At 54.8% G+C, this 16,159-nt stretch overlaps 2 protein-coding genes across 10 annotated transcripts; both read right to left on the minus strand.

Moving 5' to 3' along the window:
• Positions 1-4,413: 4,413 nt before the first annotated feature.
• On the minus strand, positions 4,414-7,558 carry Cend1 (cell cycle exit and neuronal differentiation 1). Its single transcript, XM_021208275.2, has 2 exons — positions 7,315-7,558; positions 4,414-5,986 (listed from the first exon to the last, which is right to left on the minus strand). Exon 2 carries the CDS (start codon positions 5,886-5,888, stop codon positions 5,439-5,441), a length of 450 nt encoding a protein of 149 aa, XP_021063934.1. The 5' UTR covers positions 5,889-5,986; positions 7,315-7,558; the 3' UTR covers positions 4,414-5,438.
• Positions 7,559-7,770: 212 nt separating this feature from the next.
• Positions 7,771-16,100, minus strand: Slc25a22 (solute carrier family 25 member 22). 9 transcript variants are annotated; one of them, XM_021197322.1, is made up of 10 exons: positions 15,810-16,100; positions 12,405-12,592; positions 12,153-12,278; positions 11,814-11,869; positions 10,900-10,990; positions 10,264-10,382; positions 9,982-10,156; positions 9,517-9,671; positions 9,365-9,440; positions 7,771-9,273 (listed from the first exon to the last, which is right to left on the minus strand). In XM_021197322.1, the coding sequence occupies exons 2-10, from the start codon at positions 12,422-12,424 to the stop codon at positions 9,120-9,122; spliced, it is 972 nt and encodes a 323-aa protein (XP_021052981.1). In that variant the 5' UTR covers positions 12,425-12,592; positions 15,810-16,100; the 3' UTR covers positions 7,771-9,119. The 9 variants fall into 9 exon arrangements, with proteins under 9 accessions (XP_021052981.1, XP_029402233.1, XP_029402239.1 ...); XM_029546373.1 differs by having other exon boundaries at positions 16,014-16,098; XM_029546379.1 differs by having other exon boundaries at positions 15,796-15,870.
• Positions 16,101-16,159: the final 59 nt, after the last annotated feature.

Raw genomic sequence — 16,159 nt, forward strand, 5'->3', positions numbered from 1 at the left:
TCCTGGAACTCACTTTGTAGACCAAGCTGGTCTCGAACTCAGAAATCCACCTGCCTCTGCCTCCCGAGTGCTGGGATTAAAGGCGTGTGCTACCACACCCAGCTCTTTTTTTTTTTTTTTAAAGATTTATTTATGGGGACTAGAGAGATGGCTCAGTAGTTAAGAGCACTGACTGCTGCTCTTCCAGAGGTCCTGAGTTCAAATCCCAGCAACCATATGGTGGCTTGCAACCATCTGTAATGAGATCGGATGCCTACTTCTGGTGTGTCTGAAGACAGCTACAATGTACTTACATATAATAAATCTTTTTTTAAAATTTATTTTTTTATGTATATGAATTTTGAAGCGTTGGACCTTTGCCCCCAGAATTACACTCTGGATTCACCTCCAAAGCAGGGCTCCCCCCAGCAGTGTCCAGCCCGAGGGCACCTCTGTGAAGGTGACATGATCTTATCAGAATGTTTCAGTTCTGTGGGTCTTTGTATGATTTGGCATTCACAAGCAGGTTTGGTTTGGTTTGCTTGTTTTCCCTAGACAGGGTATCTTTCTGTGCCCCTGACTATCCTGGAACTCACTTTGTAGAACAGGCTGGTCTAAAACTCACAGAGATATGCTTGCCTCTGCCTCCCAAGTGCTGGGATTAAAGGCGTGGGCCACCACGCCCGGCCTGAATATTTTTATATCTGCATTTGTTTAGACTATGAAAGTTGTGATAATAATTATTTAAATTGGCTGTCCCGCGGCTGAGAATTTCGAGGCTTGTTTCCTTTTCTGGGATGCGCCTTACTTTACTTAAATTAAAGGTCCTGGGAAGCATTAGAGCCCCTCATCTAGGACCTCTGCCATCTCAGACGCTTCCTCGGGGTAGGCAAGGGTCCCACTGCTAGGTGACAGCCCAACCCTCATTTTCACAGGAACCTCACTAAACTCCTTATAGTTCAGGCTGTCCTCATGTATGATCCAACTTGGGCCAGTTGCTCCAGCGGTTTCTTTCTTTCTTTTTTTAAATTTAGGCATATGAGTGCTCTATCTGCATGTATACCTGCATGCCAGAAGAAGACATCAGATGACATTACAGATGGTTGTGAGCCATCATATGGTTGCTGGGAATTGAACTCAGGACCTCTGAAAGAACAGGCAGTGCTCTTAACAACTGAGCCATCTCTCCAGCCCCAGCCTTTCTGTTTTAGTCCCAAGCTGGTCTCATGTTATAGCCCAGGCTGTCTGAAACTCTCCTCCCTCTAACTCTGCCTCCTAAAGGCTAAGCTTATAAATGTGATTATCTTGATCCCTGGTTCTAATGTTGCTTTGGAGTGAGCACAAGTAGGAGACTGGAAAAGCGCAGGAAGGAGTCACAGTCATAGGTGGCAGATGCAAGCTTGACAAGGCTGTGCTAAGGCCAAGAGGAGATGGTGTCACAAGTTGGTAGTAGAGGCCTGCCTGAGGCTGGGGCCATCTTGGCGCTGATAGAACAGAGCCCTGGCTGGCCATTCACAGGGAGCCTACTTGCCCAACAGGATTAAGTGTGAGAACATGGTGAGATAGTTTCACTACATAGCATGGCAAGGTCTCCTATCCAAGATTCCAGAATGCAAGGAGACAGTGTGACATTTGACAAACCTCTGCTGCACCAACTGAGAAATCATTTGCAATAAGCAGCAGCACTAAAGGCTTCAATGCAAAAAGAATAATAAAGTAAGTGGAAAATAGCTCAGTCAGATGATCTGAGTTGGATCCCCAGAAACCCCATAAACAGCAAAACAGACCAAGCCAGGCATGGTGGCTCACAACTGTGACCTCAGCACTGGGGAGAGACAGGAATTCCCAAGGGTTGCCCATGAGCTAGCCTAGCTTACACAGTCCCAGACCAGTGAGAGAGCCTGCCTCAAAACAAAACAAAAGCAAAGTAGGTCAGGGCTAGAGAGAGGCCTCAGCAGTGAAGAGCACTGACTGTTCTTCCGGAGGACCTGGGTTTGATTCCCAGTACACATAGGGCAGCTTACAACATCATCTGTAATGCTAGTTCCAAAAGATACTCCACCGAACTCTTCTGACCTCTCGCCATCAGATATGCAGGTAGTACAAAGACATACATGCTGGCAAAATAGGCATAAAACTATAAAACTGGAAGACAAGGTAGATAAACTAAACAGTGCTTAAGGCTTGATAACTGAGTTGACCACAATATCTCATGTATACGATTGGTTTTATACAGGAGTGGCATTATATGCCTGTAATCTCAGTACTCCAGTAATCAGGAAGCTGAGGCAGGAGTACAGATCCAAGGTCATCCTGGGTTATATAGTAAGATCCTGTATAAAAGGAAGAAAAAAGAAAAACCCAAACAAGAAAGCAGGCACATAGGCCAGGGTCAGTGGCTAAAAAGCACTTGTCGCTCTTGCAGAGAACTCAGTTCAGCACACACACAGTTTGTAACTACAGTTTGTTTGTTTGTTTGTTTTTGGTTTTTTCGAGACAGGGTTTCTCTGTGTAGCCCTGGCTGTCCTGGAACTCACTTTGTAGACCAGGCTGGCCTTGAACTCAGAAATCTGCCTGCCTCTGCCTCCCGAGTGCTGAGATTAAAGGCGTGTGCCACCATCACCCGGCATAATTACAGTTTTGAGACAGAGTCTCTTGTGTAGCCCTGACTGTCCTGGAGTTCACTATGTAGACCAGCCTGGCCCTGAACTCACAAAGACCAATCTGCTTATACTTCCCAAGTGCTAGGATTAAAGGCATATGCCACCACATCTGGCTTAGAAATTAACAATAATAGGCAAATAATAAATAAACTCCCCTGGATGATCTGAAGTCCTCATACCCAGTTCCACCATTAAAGTTCTCACTACCTTCCAGTAGCACAGCAGCTGACACCCCCCCCCCCACACACACACACCGGTCTGCAATACAACAGTGTCTACAAAGAACTTCCCAGGTCTAAACCAGAGCAAGACTTTCCAAGGTTTTCATTTCTGCCCTGTGTAAAGGTGCAGATGTTCTCTTCTGAGATTTAATTTTTTATGCAAATGGGTGTTTTGCCTGTATGCGTATGATTTACCGTGTGTGCCAGTTACCCATGTGTGTGCCAGTTACCTAGGGAGGCCAGAAGGCATCAGATCCTTTGGAACTGCAGTTACAAATGGTTATTAGGCACTATGTAGGTGCTGGGAATCAAATCCAGGTTCCCTGGAAGAGCAGTTAATGCCTTTAACTGTTGAGCCATGTCTCTAGCCCCAGGCACCAATATTTTAAAAACAACCCAAAGGTGCTTCAATAGAGAATAAAGAGTAACAGCATGAGAAGAATATCACTTAAAAGTGTCAGCTCTCAGTGCTTCACCATGGCAGACACTCACATCCGCCTCTGCAGCCTCCCAGTGCAATGCTGTGCCTAAGGTGCTTCTGTGTGTTTCCCCACCCCCATCCCCCGCTTATGTGTTTTAAGTGCAAGGCAAAGGACGGACGGATGAGAGTACTGGGTGAGGCAGCGAGTGTCCAACGGGCAGGGCAGCCTCTGCACCTGCAGAGCAGATGAATTGGCTGTGTGTCTGGCATGTCCAGAACCCTCTTCAGGAATTCCTGAATCAGGCTGGCGCCAGCCTGGACTTAAAAGAAGCAGTCTGTACCAACAGTGGTTGAAGGGAGGCCAGGAAGAGTGGTCTGAACAAGACTAAGTGTTCATTTCGGATGTCTTCACCCCGTTGGAGTTGTCCAGAGTTGGCTGGGATGTGTTATGCAGGCAGAGCTATTACTCTGAGCATGGTGGTTACCAAGAGATTGGAAAGAAAAAGCCAGCAGCTCAAAGAACCCCTCGGGAGGAGCAGGTCAAGGAGCTTGCCTGCCAGCCTCAGTGGCCCCTAGGGTGGAAAGGAGAGGGCTCTAGGATGATATAATCCCAAATGATTCTTGTTCTTTGCAGCCCACTACCTGATAACCTCAGTCACAGTTCCCATGTGCTGAACACACCAGGGCAGAATGGGCTCAGGGAGCTGTGGAAGCCAGGGGACTGGAGGAGGAACCTGACCTCAGCTTCTCCTGCATTTCATGGGTCGAGGGGCCCTCCTTGCTGGCACAGGTTCTGAGGAACTAAGCCTTCTGTCCCAGTGCACTGTGAGTGACAGTCCAGGCCTTGGGTGGGTGGGGGCACTGGGTGGGGGAACAAACACAGTTATCATTGTGAAGCTCCTAAATGTTCATCTGGGTTCAGGCTCCCACAGAGGCCAGGGAGAGAGCACCTGGGATAGCTAGAGCTGAAGGGCACCTATAGCCCATAATGATCAGGACACGGAGGAGAACCCCAGACTTCCTCCCTGTTCCCTGGAAAGCCTACATGATGCTTCTGTGGCCCACGCGTACCCAAGAAGGAAGTCTTTACACCTCCCAGGCTCATGCAGGTGAGGACAGCAGCCCAGCCTTTATATTGTAACGGTTTATTTCAAACTCAGTCTCCACTCCAGCCCAAGGTCCCCGCCGCCACTGGCCAGGTGAGGGCAATGTTTCCTTAGAGCCCACTGCAGTTTTCTGGAAAGCTGCCCACTGTCACCACACCAAGGGGCAAGCTGGGGCCAGATGCACTAAAGAGGGGCTGCACAGCAGGTCTTCCTGCAGGCAGTGAGCGGTCGCCACTCACCGGGCAGTTCTACTCTACCTGTGTTATTGCATTTATACGCTGTTAAACTCAAGGGGGGTGTTGGGTGCAGGCAGGAAGGACAGTATTGGGGAATATTGGGCAGGCAGAACTGTAGTGTGGCTCCTTCGTGCTTCCTGCCTCCCTGCCAGGCTTTCAGCACCACCTCCTCCCCGGAACAATTGGCTGCTCTGGGCAGGAAGTAGGGTGGTCCTAGCCTCTGGAGCTCTCTCGGGGCATACACTGACAGAGGGAAGAGGTGGGAACCCCATCCTAAACTCAGCTGTTAAGCTTTGCCTTTTCCATCCAACCAGGACAGGGACAGTGGATAGAGGTAGCTCTGCAGATTTGAATCCCACCCTCAGGTCAGTCCCCCGGCATCAGGCCCAGACAGACTGCTCCTGGCTGCTCAAAAGACAAGTGAGAGGAGTAAGACAGCCATGCCCTTTAATGTCCCCACAGGGCTAGCACACTCCATCACGTATCTTTCAGAGGCCACACCCAGCATCTCTCCCCTTCGTCCCACGCTAGTGCTTCCTGCAAACTGCAGAGCTGGGCTCCTGCCCCAGAACTTGGGAGAGGGTGTGCTGGGGTCAGTGGAGGTGGGCTCACTGTCTATTTCTTTCCTGCAGCACGGATGTATGTAGCATACATATACGTGTGTGTGTGTGTGTGTGTGTGTGTGTGTGTGTGTGTGTGTGTGTGTATGTTGTTAGGTGTATATGTATAGATAAATATCTAGGACCTTGCATGCACTATATATTCAGGTCTGTACAGAAAGTGGCTCTGTGCCCCGACCTGGACACCAGGTATCATTTTTTCCGGGCTAGGAAGGCCACACCAAGAATTAGGGCTATGGTGGCCACGGCCACACCCCCAGCTACCAGCAAAGGGGTCAAGTTCTCACAAGGCCAAGGACCTCGGCCTCCAGTGTTGGACTCGTCCTCCTCTGCCCCATCCCCAGGACCCTTGGGCTCTGAGGTTGCATCAGGACTGTTGGGGGCTGCTGGCACCGTAGGAGCCGGCTTCAGGTTGCTGTGATTGTTGAGAAGTACAGGATCTGCCTTGGCTGGTGTCTTCTTCGAAGCGGCCGGCCCAGGGGCTGCTGCTTGCTCCTGCTTCTCTGCTTGGGCGTCCTTCTTCACAGGCTTGGTCAAGGGAGCTTTCCCATCCGCAGCTGGAGTGGCCTTGGCCTCAGCCGTGGCCTGAGGCACCTTGGTATCTGGCTTGGGGCTGCTGGCTGACTTTCCTCGGGATTCCATGATGGTTTTTTGCTGGCAGCTGGTTTGGGGCTTGTGAGACTGGCAGGTGGCTAGACCACAGTGGCTCAGGACAGCTCACCTCTGGGCATTATATGGGTCTGGAGGAAGACACAAGTGAGATGGTGACAAGGGACAGCGCACCTTCTGTATAGTTTATCTGCCCCTGCTATTCCTGATTCCCTGAATTCTCTAGGAGCTCCAACTGAGGAACATCCTGTAGGCCCACTCCCTCCTCTCCCGAGGCCTGGCCTCGATCTGCTAATGATCATTCTTGGGGAAGCCCCTCCAACTCCTGAGACCAGAGGCCTCAGTTTCCTAACCTACAATCTAGTCTTGCTTCACACACACTGTGTCTATCCCACAGTGGGGGGAGGGAGGCTCTGTTGTAGAAATATGATTTAACCCTGCAAACTGGAAGAGAGAGTATTTGCTCAAAGGAGACAAGCAGGAGTCACGGTGAGCGCTGACAGAGCTAAGGGCTGCATGCTATCTTGGGAGCTTGTAGCTGTTTTACAGAATGGGATGCTGTGATGCCAAATGGGTCTCCGTTTGAGGAGCGTCTAAGAGGAAGAGAAGGACAGGGAAGGAGCCCAGAGTCTGGCTTCTCAGACTCTGTCAGAGGGAGAGTGGATCCAGGTCACCAGGAAGTGATAAAATGGAGGCAGAGAAGCCATTAGGGAAGTTGCTAGCCAGTGCTTCTCCCGGCCAGTCATCTGCCCCACCCAGCTTAGATCCAGCGCCCTTTCCCCAGTATAGGCCACAGCTTCATCCAGCTCAAGGGCAAGAGTTCCTCGCTGGGATCGAGGCTGTGCTGCAGGAGCAAAGAGGGTCCCTGGCAGCATTGCCTGGGGGTATTGCAGAGTAAGGACCTCACCTTGAGTCTCTGCATCGTAGCTGGGGAGACTGGGGCCTGGCCACCCTGCTGCACAGAGGCTCCTGTCTGGAAGACCCAGGGCCACCTGTCTGCCTCCCACCCTGGGAAGACAAATGGCCAGTGTGCGGGGAGGGGGAGCCACTTTGAGAAGCTCAAGCTCCAAGCCCCCCCTACTAGGCACAGTGGACACACTGAAGGTCATTTGAAGGTCACACCATGATGTAGATAACCAGTGCAGAAACCCAGGTACTGCCCACCTCCCAGGAAGCTCCTCCACGCTACATTTCTGGAAAGACCTTAGCCATTGAGCATCAAGTTTACAAAGAGCAGTTAACTGTCCTGGGTTATTTTCTGCTTACACTTACATCCTATTCTTCCAACTGCCTCCTCTGCCTCCCCAGGGCTGCTGAGCCCAGGAGAGTAAGGTGCTAACGCCACAACCCCAGTGACCTTCAAGGCCAATGCACTACTGCTTGGCCACTAGACCCGGCGCCCCCAATTCCACCCTACCTCCCCGTCCTGGCACGCCCTCGGAAGGGCCTGTCGCCTTACCTCTTCTTTGGGGCCTCCAGCTTCTCGCTGCGCATTCGCTTCACGGGATGACAGCGGGCGGTGGCTGCGGATACCGAGGAGTGCTCAGGAGTTTCCCACAATGCACCACTCCGGGCGCAAGACAGGAGGACCAGAGGCAAGGGGCGGGGACAGCTGCGTAAGCCGGGCCACGCCTGCTACACCCTGAGAACGCGGAGGTAGGGGTGAGGTGGGATGTCCCTACGCCTAGCTTCACTTCTCACATTTAAGGAGACTCAACCGGAAGGCGGAGCAAGGTTGCCTGACTGTATCCTGGTATCCAATCCAGACTGTGAGTTAGGAGTCTGCAAGGGTGGAGACCAGGGCAGTGCTGGTCTGCACAGAAAGCCTGGCTAGTGTCGCATTTCTGTTCTCTCCCCACCCAAGCAGAGACTCTTTTTTTTTTTTTTTTCCAAGCAGAGACTCTTAAAGCAAGCATCTATTTAGAATATTTATTTATTTTTTACATGACAAGACACAAAAAGTTACAACTTCTTAAAACTCTTCAAAAGAAAAAAATATAATTCTGTAAGCAGCAGCAGCAGCTTTCAAGGTACAGACACAAGAGAAGGGGTGGCTCCCAGGAGCAACCGTGAACTAGGGGCAGCCCAGACTGGAGCCCCAAGTAGTGTCACTGGGAAGGGGCCTCCATGGAGGGGGTTGGGCTTGAGGGACACAGCACCAGCACTTCAGTCAATCACCAAACACAATCACATGGCCGGGACAGGGGAGGACTGCTTTGATTCAGAACAGAGGATCCAGGGCTGAAAGGGTGGGGCTTTCCAAACATGGACAGAGGCCCAGAGAGCTGGGAGGCCCAGGCTCTATACTGGCCTTCATGCCTGCCCCCCCCCCCAAAAGAAAAGCAATCTCTTTCCAGGAGCAGGGCTCTATCAGAAGAGTCACCAGGCTGGAGAACTAAATTATTGGACGGGGTCAGCAGAAGAATCCTGAGGCACAAACAGCACACAAGCACAGGGTGGCTGACCTCACGGGAAAGGCAGCTGTGCCCTGATGGGCCCCCATCCCTAAGCAGCCTGGCCAGCTGACTGCTCGGGGTTGGGGAGCAACTGCCCACCGCAGGCACACAAAGATCTCAAGCAACCTGGGTCCCACATGGTGGGGGTCCAAAGGCTCAGCGGGAAGAGGGTGTATGGGATGCCCGGGATGACACCTGATTATGGCGGCACACCCAGCCTAGGAATCCTAGCTTGATGTGAGGCTAAGACCCTCCAAGCCTCCTGTAAGGCTGGCTGGGGAGGCAGAGTGGGGTCCTGGATGAGGTGGGAAGAGCAGCAGGAGCAAAGACTGATGGACGGAGGACAGGAGAGCCACACGGGCACAGCAAATTCAATAAATAATTCTGGGTGTGTGTGGGTCCCCTAGGTAGACCAGGAGAGCCTCAGAGACCGGAGCCAGTGGACTACAGGGTAGGGTCTGCCTGCCCAGCCCAGGCCTGGAGGCCCCAGCCCAGAGACCAGCTCTGTCTCATGGGGTGTTCAGGCCAGGTGGGACTGGGTTGAGGTACAAGGATGGGACAGAACTGGCTTGAGGAATGTACATATTTCTGCATTTTCTACATAAATAAGACCTTGATCCCAATTTGTTGTCCCTTCAGGACCACACAGGGGCTTATGTGTGCATCACCCATGTAGACCCTGCACCCTCCCCTTGCCTTCCTGTCTAATGAGGAGGATGGGGGAGAGACCGCTCCTCCTCAGGCTTGTGCTGGTCTGGTCACCCTGTTCTGGCCCCTGCCCATAGGCTGGAGAGAAGCAACCACGGGCTCAGGCCTGGGGTTCTTGCAGCAGCCCCAGCAGGGACTCGGCGATGCCCAGAAAGTAGACCACCTGGGCGATGCCAAACAGTGGGGCAATGACCAGCGCACGGCAGTATGCGCCTTTCAGGAAGGCTGAGGGACCTTCATGTCTCCAGATCTTCCTGTGAGGGAGGAAAAGGTCAGAACCAGTGCCTGTCCCAGCCCCACCCCACCCCGCCCCAGCCCCGCCCCAGCTCATGGGACCTGGCCCACCTTGCACAGTCCAGAAACCCAGAGTAAGTGTCCTCATTGACACCTCGCTCAAGTGACTGAAGCCGAGTCTTCACCACTACAAGGGACATACGAGTCACCGTGGGGGCTCCTATTCCACCCCCCACCGGTGGGGCCCACACCCAAGCACTGACCATCACAAGGGTTGACGGCCACAGCGGCCGCACTCCCAGCCACGCAGCCTGCCAGGAAGGACACATAGAAAGGCGACTTCTCCTCAGAGGATGGGCGGCCCAGCTGATTCAGGTTGGCAAACAGGGGGAAGTAGACGATGGAGAAAGGGACATCCCTGTGGGGAGGAAGGAGTGATGCTGGTGGGAGGGGAGGGAGGAGTGATGCTGGTGGGAGGGGAGGGAGGAGTGATGCTGGTGGGAGGGGAGGGAGGAGTGATGCTGGNAGTGATGCTGGTGGGAGGGGAGGGAGGAGTGATGCTGGTGGGAGGGGAGGGAGGAGTGATGCTGGTGGGAGGGGAGGGAGGAGTGATGCTGGTGGCAGGGGAGGGAGGAGTGATGCTGGTGGCAGGGGAGGGAGGAGTGATGCTGGTGGCAGGGGTGGGACTAGCAGGCAGACCTCCTCTCCCCATATGCCCGACTGTCCACCTGAGTAGCGTGGCCCCCAGTCCCTTGTAGAGGCCAGCAATGCCATGATTCCGCAGCAGGTCACGGGTCAGCTGGGTGGCGGTCGGCCGAGGAGGGGCTGGAGCCTCTACCGAGGGCTGGGCACCTCCCTGGGCTGAGAGCTGAGCCTGGGCAGCCAGAATCTTCCTCTGAGCAGCTGGTGAGAAAGGATCTCTGGTCTCTTCCTCCTGGCTTGGGGAAGGGGCAGGGGACAGGGTCTAGCTGTTGTCCCCACCCAGGCTTGGTCCCCTCCCTGCACCTTACCAATGCGGCCTGCATCTTGCAACTGGATCTTCAGCATCTCCATGGGGGTGGTCACAATCACCTGGCAGGTGCCGGCCCCGCAGCCTGCCAACATCTCCTTAGGCAGGGTCAGCTTCTGTCTATAGGGCGGGGGCAGGACTATGAGGTGATGAGAAACAACTCCCTACATGGGGCAGGGACAGTCTGATTCACTGGTGTAAAGGGGGATGGGAACTGTGGAGGTCCCACGGGGGCACAGCCTCGGGCTCTAGACTCTCCATCAACAGGCGTCCAGCTCAAAGGACAGATAGTCTCACACACAAGGGCTTATAAAGAGAAATGGGGAAGAGAAGGGGCCAACCTTGCAGCCCCACAGTCCAGTCATGGGGTAACTGCTTCATGCCCCCAAATTCTGGCGGCAGACAGTGGCTAGGGGCCAACAGCCGCTGACTCAGCAGCTGCCTTGCACCTCCTCACGTGGGCAGCAGGCAAGCGCCCGCCCCCACAAGGTCAGGGATGGTGTGCAAAGGGACTGAGGTAGAAGAGCCTCTGGGGTCTGTTATCAGTCTAGGGGACTGTTGGGGGGACGGGTGGGATTAGCAACACACCCTTCCTTAGGACCTGGGCCCCAGCAGCCAGCGTGGCCGAGCCTCTCACCCATCCTTAGAGAGCTGGTGTCTGAAGAAGTCATTAGCTGCCAACTTGATGGCCTTCTCCGGGGTGACCAGGGTCAGGTTTACTGCTGCTCCTGTGGGGCATCTGAGGGTCAGCTGAGGCTTGGGGGACACAGGTAGGTCAGGTGGGGACAGACTTGCTGGGTAGCTTGCATTAGGGAGGCTTTGGGAGAGCACTTTGCTCCACACCGGCAAAGCCCTGCCTGGCACTCCTTGGCTGCAGCCTCCTGCCCTCTCACCCACATATGGGCTTGTTTTGTGCCAGGCAGGCGGGAACCAGGCGGGATGGGGTGGCGCTGTGTCCTCCCTCCCCAGCATTCCACCTCCATCTGTCTCTGGCTTTGGCAGAACAGGCCTCTCCGAGAGGCAATGAGGAACAGGCCCCCAGAGACTATGGGGGGGGGGGTAGCTCCCTCCTGGGGCAGGTGCTCCCACTGGCAGGACCACAGGATGGGTCAGGGCTCAGGGAAGGCTGTGGATGTCTGATCAGAGCTGAGGGCTCAGGGCTACACAGCATCTGGGCAAATCCACCCTCAGGGATTGTTTCCTAAGCTGCTTTGTTTAATGCCCCTGGTCTCTAGGCACAGATGTGGTCCTGCCTGTCACAGAAAGTAGTGGAGGAGACCTGAGCCACTACAATAGAGAAAAAGAAACAACCTCTGTCCGGCTGTACCAGTAGAAGACAGCAGGATGTTCAGGTGAGGGTTGAGACCTGCCACCCTGCAGAAGACTATCCCCCCAGACATCCAGTCCCCCCAGCATGAGGAGATGGCAGGTGCCCCCACTGTGCTCAGGTGGTACCAGTGTCACACGTCTATACTTACAGACCAAGCCTAGGCATGCATCCCTGTCCCTGCTCCCAGCCAGACCCATCTGTCACCCATCCCCAGGCCTCACCCCTATACATGCCGAAGTAGCCCTCAGAGCGGATGGTCTTGATGAGGCAATCAGACCTGTAGTCAAGGGGACAGCAATAAGCTGTGGCCAGCTGGCCCCTGGCCCCGAGTCAGGCAAGGGCAGCCAGTGTTGTCCCTACCCACCATACTCATTTGGGACTGACAGAGAAGTCAAAAACTCTGTCACGGATGGGGGTGGGGTGGGGTTGGGGGGTGGGGTGGGGGGATCTTTCTCAGGCCTGCCCTGTGTTGTTCCCCCTTCATCAAATCCAGGGGTGCAGGAGCAGAGATCAAAGGTGGCAGCTTGTACCCTCACTCCTCCTAGGCAGCTCTCACTCACATGCTGGCATACATGCGCTGGCCATTCTGCTGGTTCTGCAGCCGTGTCTTAGCCAGGTCGATGGGGAACACGCAGGTGACCCCAATTAGCCCAGCGATGCCACCATTGATGAGCTTGGCCGGCAGGCTGTGTGTGCAGGGTCAAGTGTCAGGATTAACATCCTCACCCACAGGACAGGGGGATAGGGAGGTCATGCTGGGGAGGGGGCGTGAAAGCCAAGACCAAAAGCCCAGGGATTGGGGTCCCTCTGACCTGATCTGCTTATCAGCCATTTACACCAAGTGAAGCAGGAGGCTGACTCAGGCCGGCGGGGCGATGTTAGTGGAGGCACTGATGGGGAGGGGCTGATGAAGACGATGTAGGTGGCTGGCTGGCGGCGGTGGCTGGCGGTGGGGGAGGGGATGTCCTCACCTTCAAAGCAATTTTAAGACTTCTGCCACCTGAAAGAAAGAAGGACAGAATGAGTGGTAAAAGGGGCCCATCAGAGAAAGAAGCCCCTCTCCCCACCCACCGTCTCACAGGAACGTGAAGCCCCTCACTCCCTGGACCCCATGTGTCAGGCTGCAGCCTTCAAGGTACCCAGAGGATACACTGGGGGGGGGGTGGTGGAGGAAGAAAGGGAGGCCACCCATCCCTGGGGCCACCTGGTTTCACTTCAATGCCCTCCCCGTGGCGTCCTCCCAGGCAGCCAGGAACTCACGCACACGCATATGCTCACGCACAGAAGGCTAGCTCCAGCTTTTAAAGGGCCAGATGCCTTTTAATGTAATGGTACTTGGACCCTGGACTTGAGCTGTGGTGACCAGTTCCCATCCTTGAGCAGAGGCAGCTAGCATCTGCCATCTTCAGTGGGATGGGTGGTAGTGGTTTCTCCTTTGTGGAGCTCCTGGGAGGAGCAGACCCAGTTCCCTAACAGCTCACTGGGCCACGGAGCCCCTTCCCAAAGAGAAGCAAGAGTCCCACCCACACTGAGCTGGTTGCCCACCTTCCTGTCCATCTCCCAAGGGAAGTGTTTCACTCCCAAAAGACACAGGAGCCTAGGGATAAGGACTTGAGGAAGAGAGGGCAAGAATAAATGGTATAAGAGGGAGGCAGAGGGATGCTGGCCTCCTGAAGCATCTGTGACCGGTATACCCCATAACTTTAGAGAGGGAGAAGAAGGGGCAACAAGAGCCTGCCTGGGGCAGGCGCGTGAGGGATACAATCATAAAACCAGTCCTGGTTCTCCCCTGTGTCTCTTCCTGAGCCCTCAGAGGTCAGCTGTCACACACAGGCTAGTATCCTCAGTGCTGCCACATGGGGTTACACGGCTGCCTCACACTAAAACGCCCCCAGACGCGTTGTGACTCTGGATCTACAACCCTCTACTATCCGCCCCTTCCCCCACAGTCCACGGGGTCCCGCTCACCCCGAGTGCACCCCAGAGTGCAGACAACTGCTCTTCCACCACCGCTCCAACAACTAAGCTCACCGAGGAGATAAAGAGGCTGGCCAGGGGGAGGAGACAAAAGCCTACGGGGATTGGCCGAGGGGCGGGGCGGGGCGGGGCGGGGCTGGGGGGGGAGGACTTTCTCTTTCATTTTAGGCTAAATGGTAATCTCTGCAGCTATGGGAAAAGGAGAGAAGGGTAAGACAACTTCTGGGGTTCTGGGGCTGGGCCCAGCCTGGATGCTAAAGAAGGAACAGACTAGCCCTGAGAACCAACCAGGTTGCCTACCCATAGGGACCCCAGCTCCAGGCCACTCAGTAGGTTTCTATCTGGAATAAGCACAGATCTGTCTATAGCCCTGGAGCCCCAGGGAAGGGGATACCCTGTATGGACTCGTCAATATGTGCTCTTGAGAAATGGATCAACAACCAACCACTGTGCTGTGAGATCTGGGCGTACCTATCAGGGAACTTCAGGTTAGGGCACAAGAAAGTAGACCTGTTCTCTAGAAAGGGCAAGGAAGGGACGCTTGACTCTCAAAGGCCACCACCGCCAAGCACAGGCACCCCCCCACACACACCTTGTGGGACCAGAGCATGGAGGCAGTACTCCAGGTGCCCTCTGACCTCTGCATACCAGGGGTCTCAGTGGAAGAGTGCCTGTCCCTCCTAGCCTGACCTCTGAACTGTAGTCTGACTTCTTGCTCCACGCCATGCTCCAAGTGTAAACTAGATACAGCAGCAGCTCACCATCTTTAGGAGAAGCCCCATCCTTCCTTATGCCTCTCCCTTCGGTCTGCTGCCCCTGAGATGCTACCTCCCAACATATCTGCGATCTGGGGACCTGGGTGTTGTGTGTATCCTGGAAGTCAGACAGACAGTCTGAAGTCCATGGGGAAGAGCCAGGCAGGCACTGAGAGATCCCCAGGGCTGAGTCAGCCCTGTACCCCAGAACTAAACAAGACAGGCGGGACACCAGAGAAAACAGTTGCTGAGCTGAGAGCAAGGGGGTTCTGCTGCCTGGAGCAACATGCAAAGGGAACCCTCTGGTCTGTTCCCCGCCTTCCCCACCCCGAGAGTTTGGTTTTGATTTAGGATTTTTTGAGACAAGATTGCCCTGGCTGTCCTGGAACTCACTCTGTAGACCATGTAGACCTCAAAGTCAGAGACCTGCCTGCCTCTGCCTCTTGAGTGCTGGGATTAAAGGCGTGTGCCACCACTCCTGGCGTGTGTGTGTGTTCTTTAATTCTCATCAGTTTGAGACAGATGTCAGGGCTCCCTCGGCACTGTCTATGTTAACATGTAAACCTGATTGTCCAGTCGGGCGCCTGAGGATCCAGAGCTTTCTGCCTTCTTCCCCAGTCAGGCCACAGGCCAACTAACAGGCCACAGGCTAACAGCTCCATACAGTTTCTTCCTCAATTGCCATGAATAAAACTGCCTGTTTCCTACCGAAAAGAAACGCTGGTGGCACTGGAGGCTCCCTCCTTTAATCCCAGCCTTCGGGAGGCAGAGGCAGGTGACTCTCTGTTAGTTCAAAGACAACTTGGTCTATAGAGAATCTCAGAACAGCCAGCTCCACATAGAGAGACCCTGTCTGGAAGAAAGAAGGTGGGGAGGGGAGAGGGAGGAAGGGGGAAGAGAGGGGAGAGAGAGACTGGACTGGGGTTGAGCCTCACCACTAGAGTGCCCTTCCCCCAATCCAGTCTCCCTTGCCCCTTCCTCTTAGGGAGGTTAGCTTTGTCTTGCTAGCTAGGAGGATCACAAGGAGGTTTCCCACAGAAAGGTACTCCAGCTGTCCTACGAAGGAAAAGCATCCTCTGTTCCAGACCAGATCATGCCCTTTACCCCACCGTCCCGGCTCAGCTGGCCTCGTTATCTCCAGCCAGACTACGCGGACTCTGACCATATACGTGCCCACGCAAGTCCAGTGGGTTCTCACGTGTGCAGCACCCCCACCCCCGGCAGAAATAACTCCAGCCTCGGCTCTGGAGCGTCCACACTGCTGGGACACGTGTGCGCGGGGAGCGCGCCCGGCAGAGCCGGGACCGAGCACGGCCTTCCATACCCGGAGACAGCCGGTCGATGTACCCATCGGTTCAGGCTCCGCCGGAGCCGCAGTGTCTGAGCAGATGTCACCTCTCCCAGCCACCAATGCCACCCTTTTTCCTCCCTGTAACCCAGCCAGATTTGGGTGGGCGCCACGGGAACTGACCAGCTAGCACTCACCACACTGCCGCCGCCGGGATCGCCTCCCCGCTGTGCCGCGCGCGGGGCCTGCACCTAGGCGGGGAGGCGCGTCTCTCGGAGGCGCGCCCGTTCCGCCCTAAGTTTTTGCTGCCTTCGGCTCCCCCTCCCGGCCGGCGTGGCCACTACCACAGCCTCAGGCCACCCTTGAGGGAGTGGGCTTTCTGGTCTAGGCCCTGTTCTTACCTCAAGCCAGGAAAGACTGAGAATAGGTAGGAAGTGTGGGGATGGGATGGTCTGGGGAAGGTTTGGTCCGGGAGCTTTATGAGAGATGCTCCTTAGACACCGCCCATAAGACCCTGGTGGGCAGGGCTTATGCAGCAATCTGGCAC

Source organism: Mus pahari, chromosome 1 (assembly GCF_900095145.1).
Source record: "Mus pahari chromosome 1, PAHARI_EIJ_v1.1, whole genome shotgun sequence".
Taxonomy (NCBI): domain Eukaryota; kingdom Metazoa; phylum Chordata; class Mammalia; order Rodentia; family Muridae; genus Mus; species Mus pahari.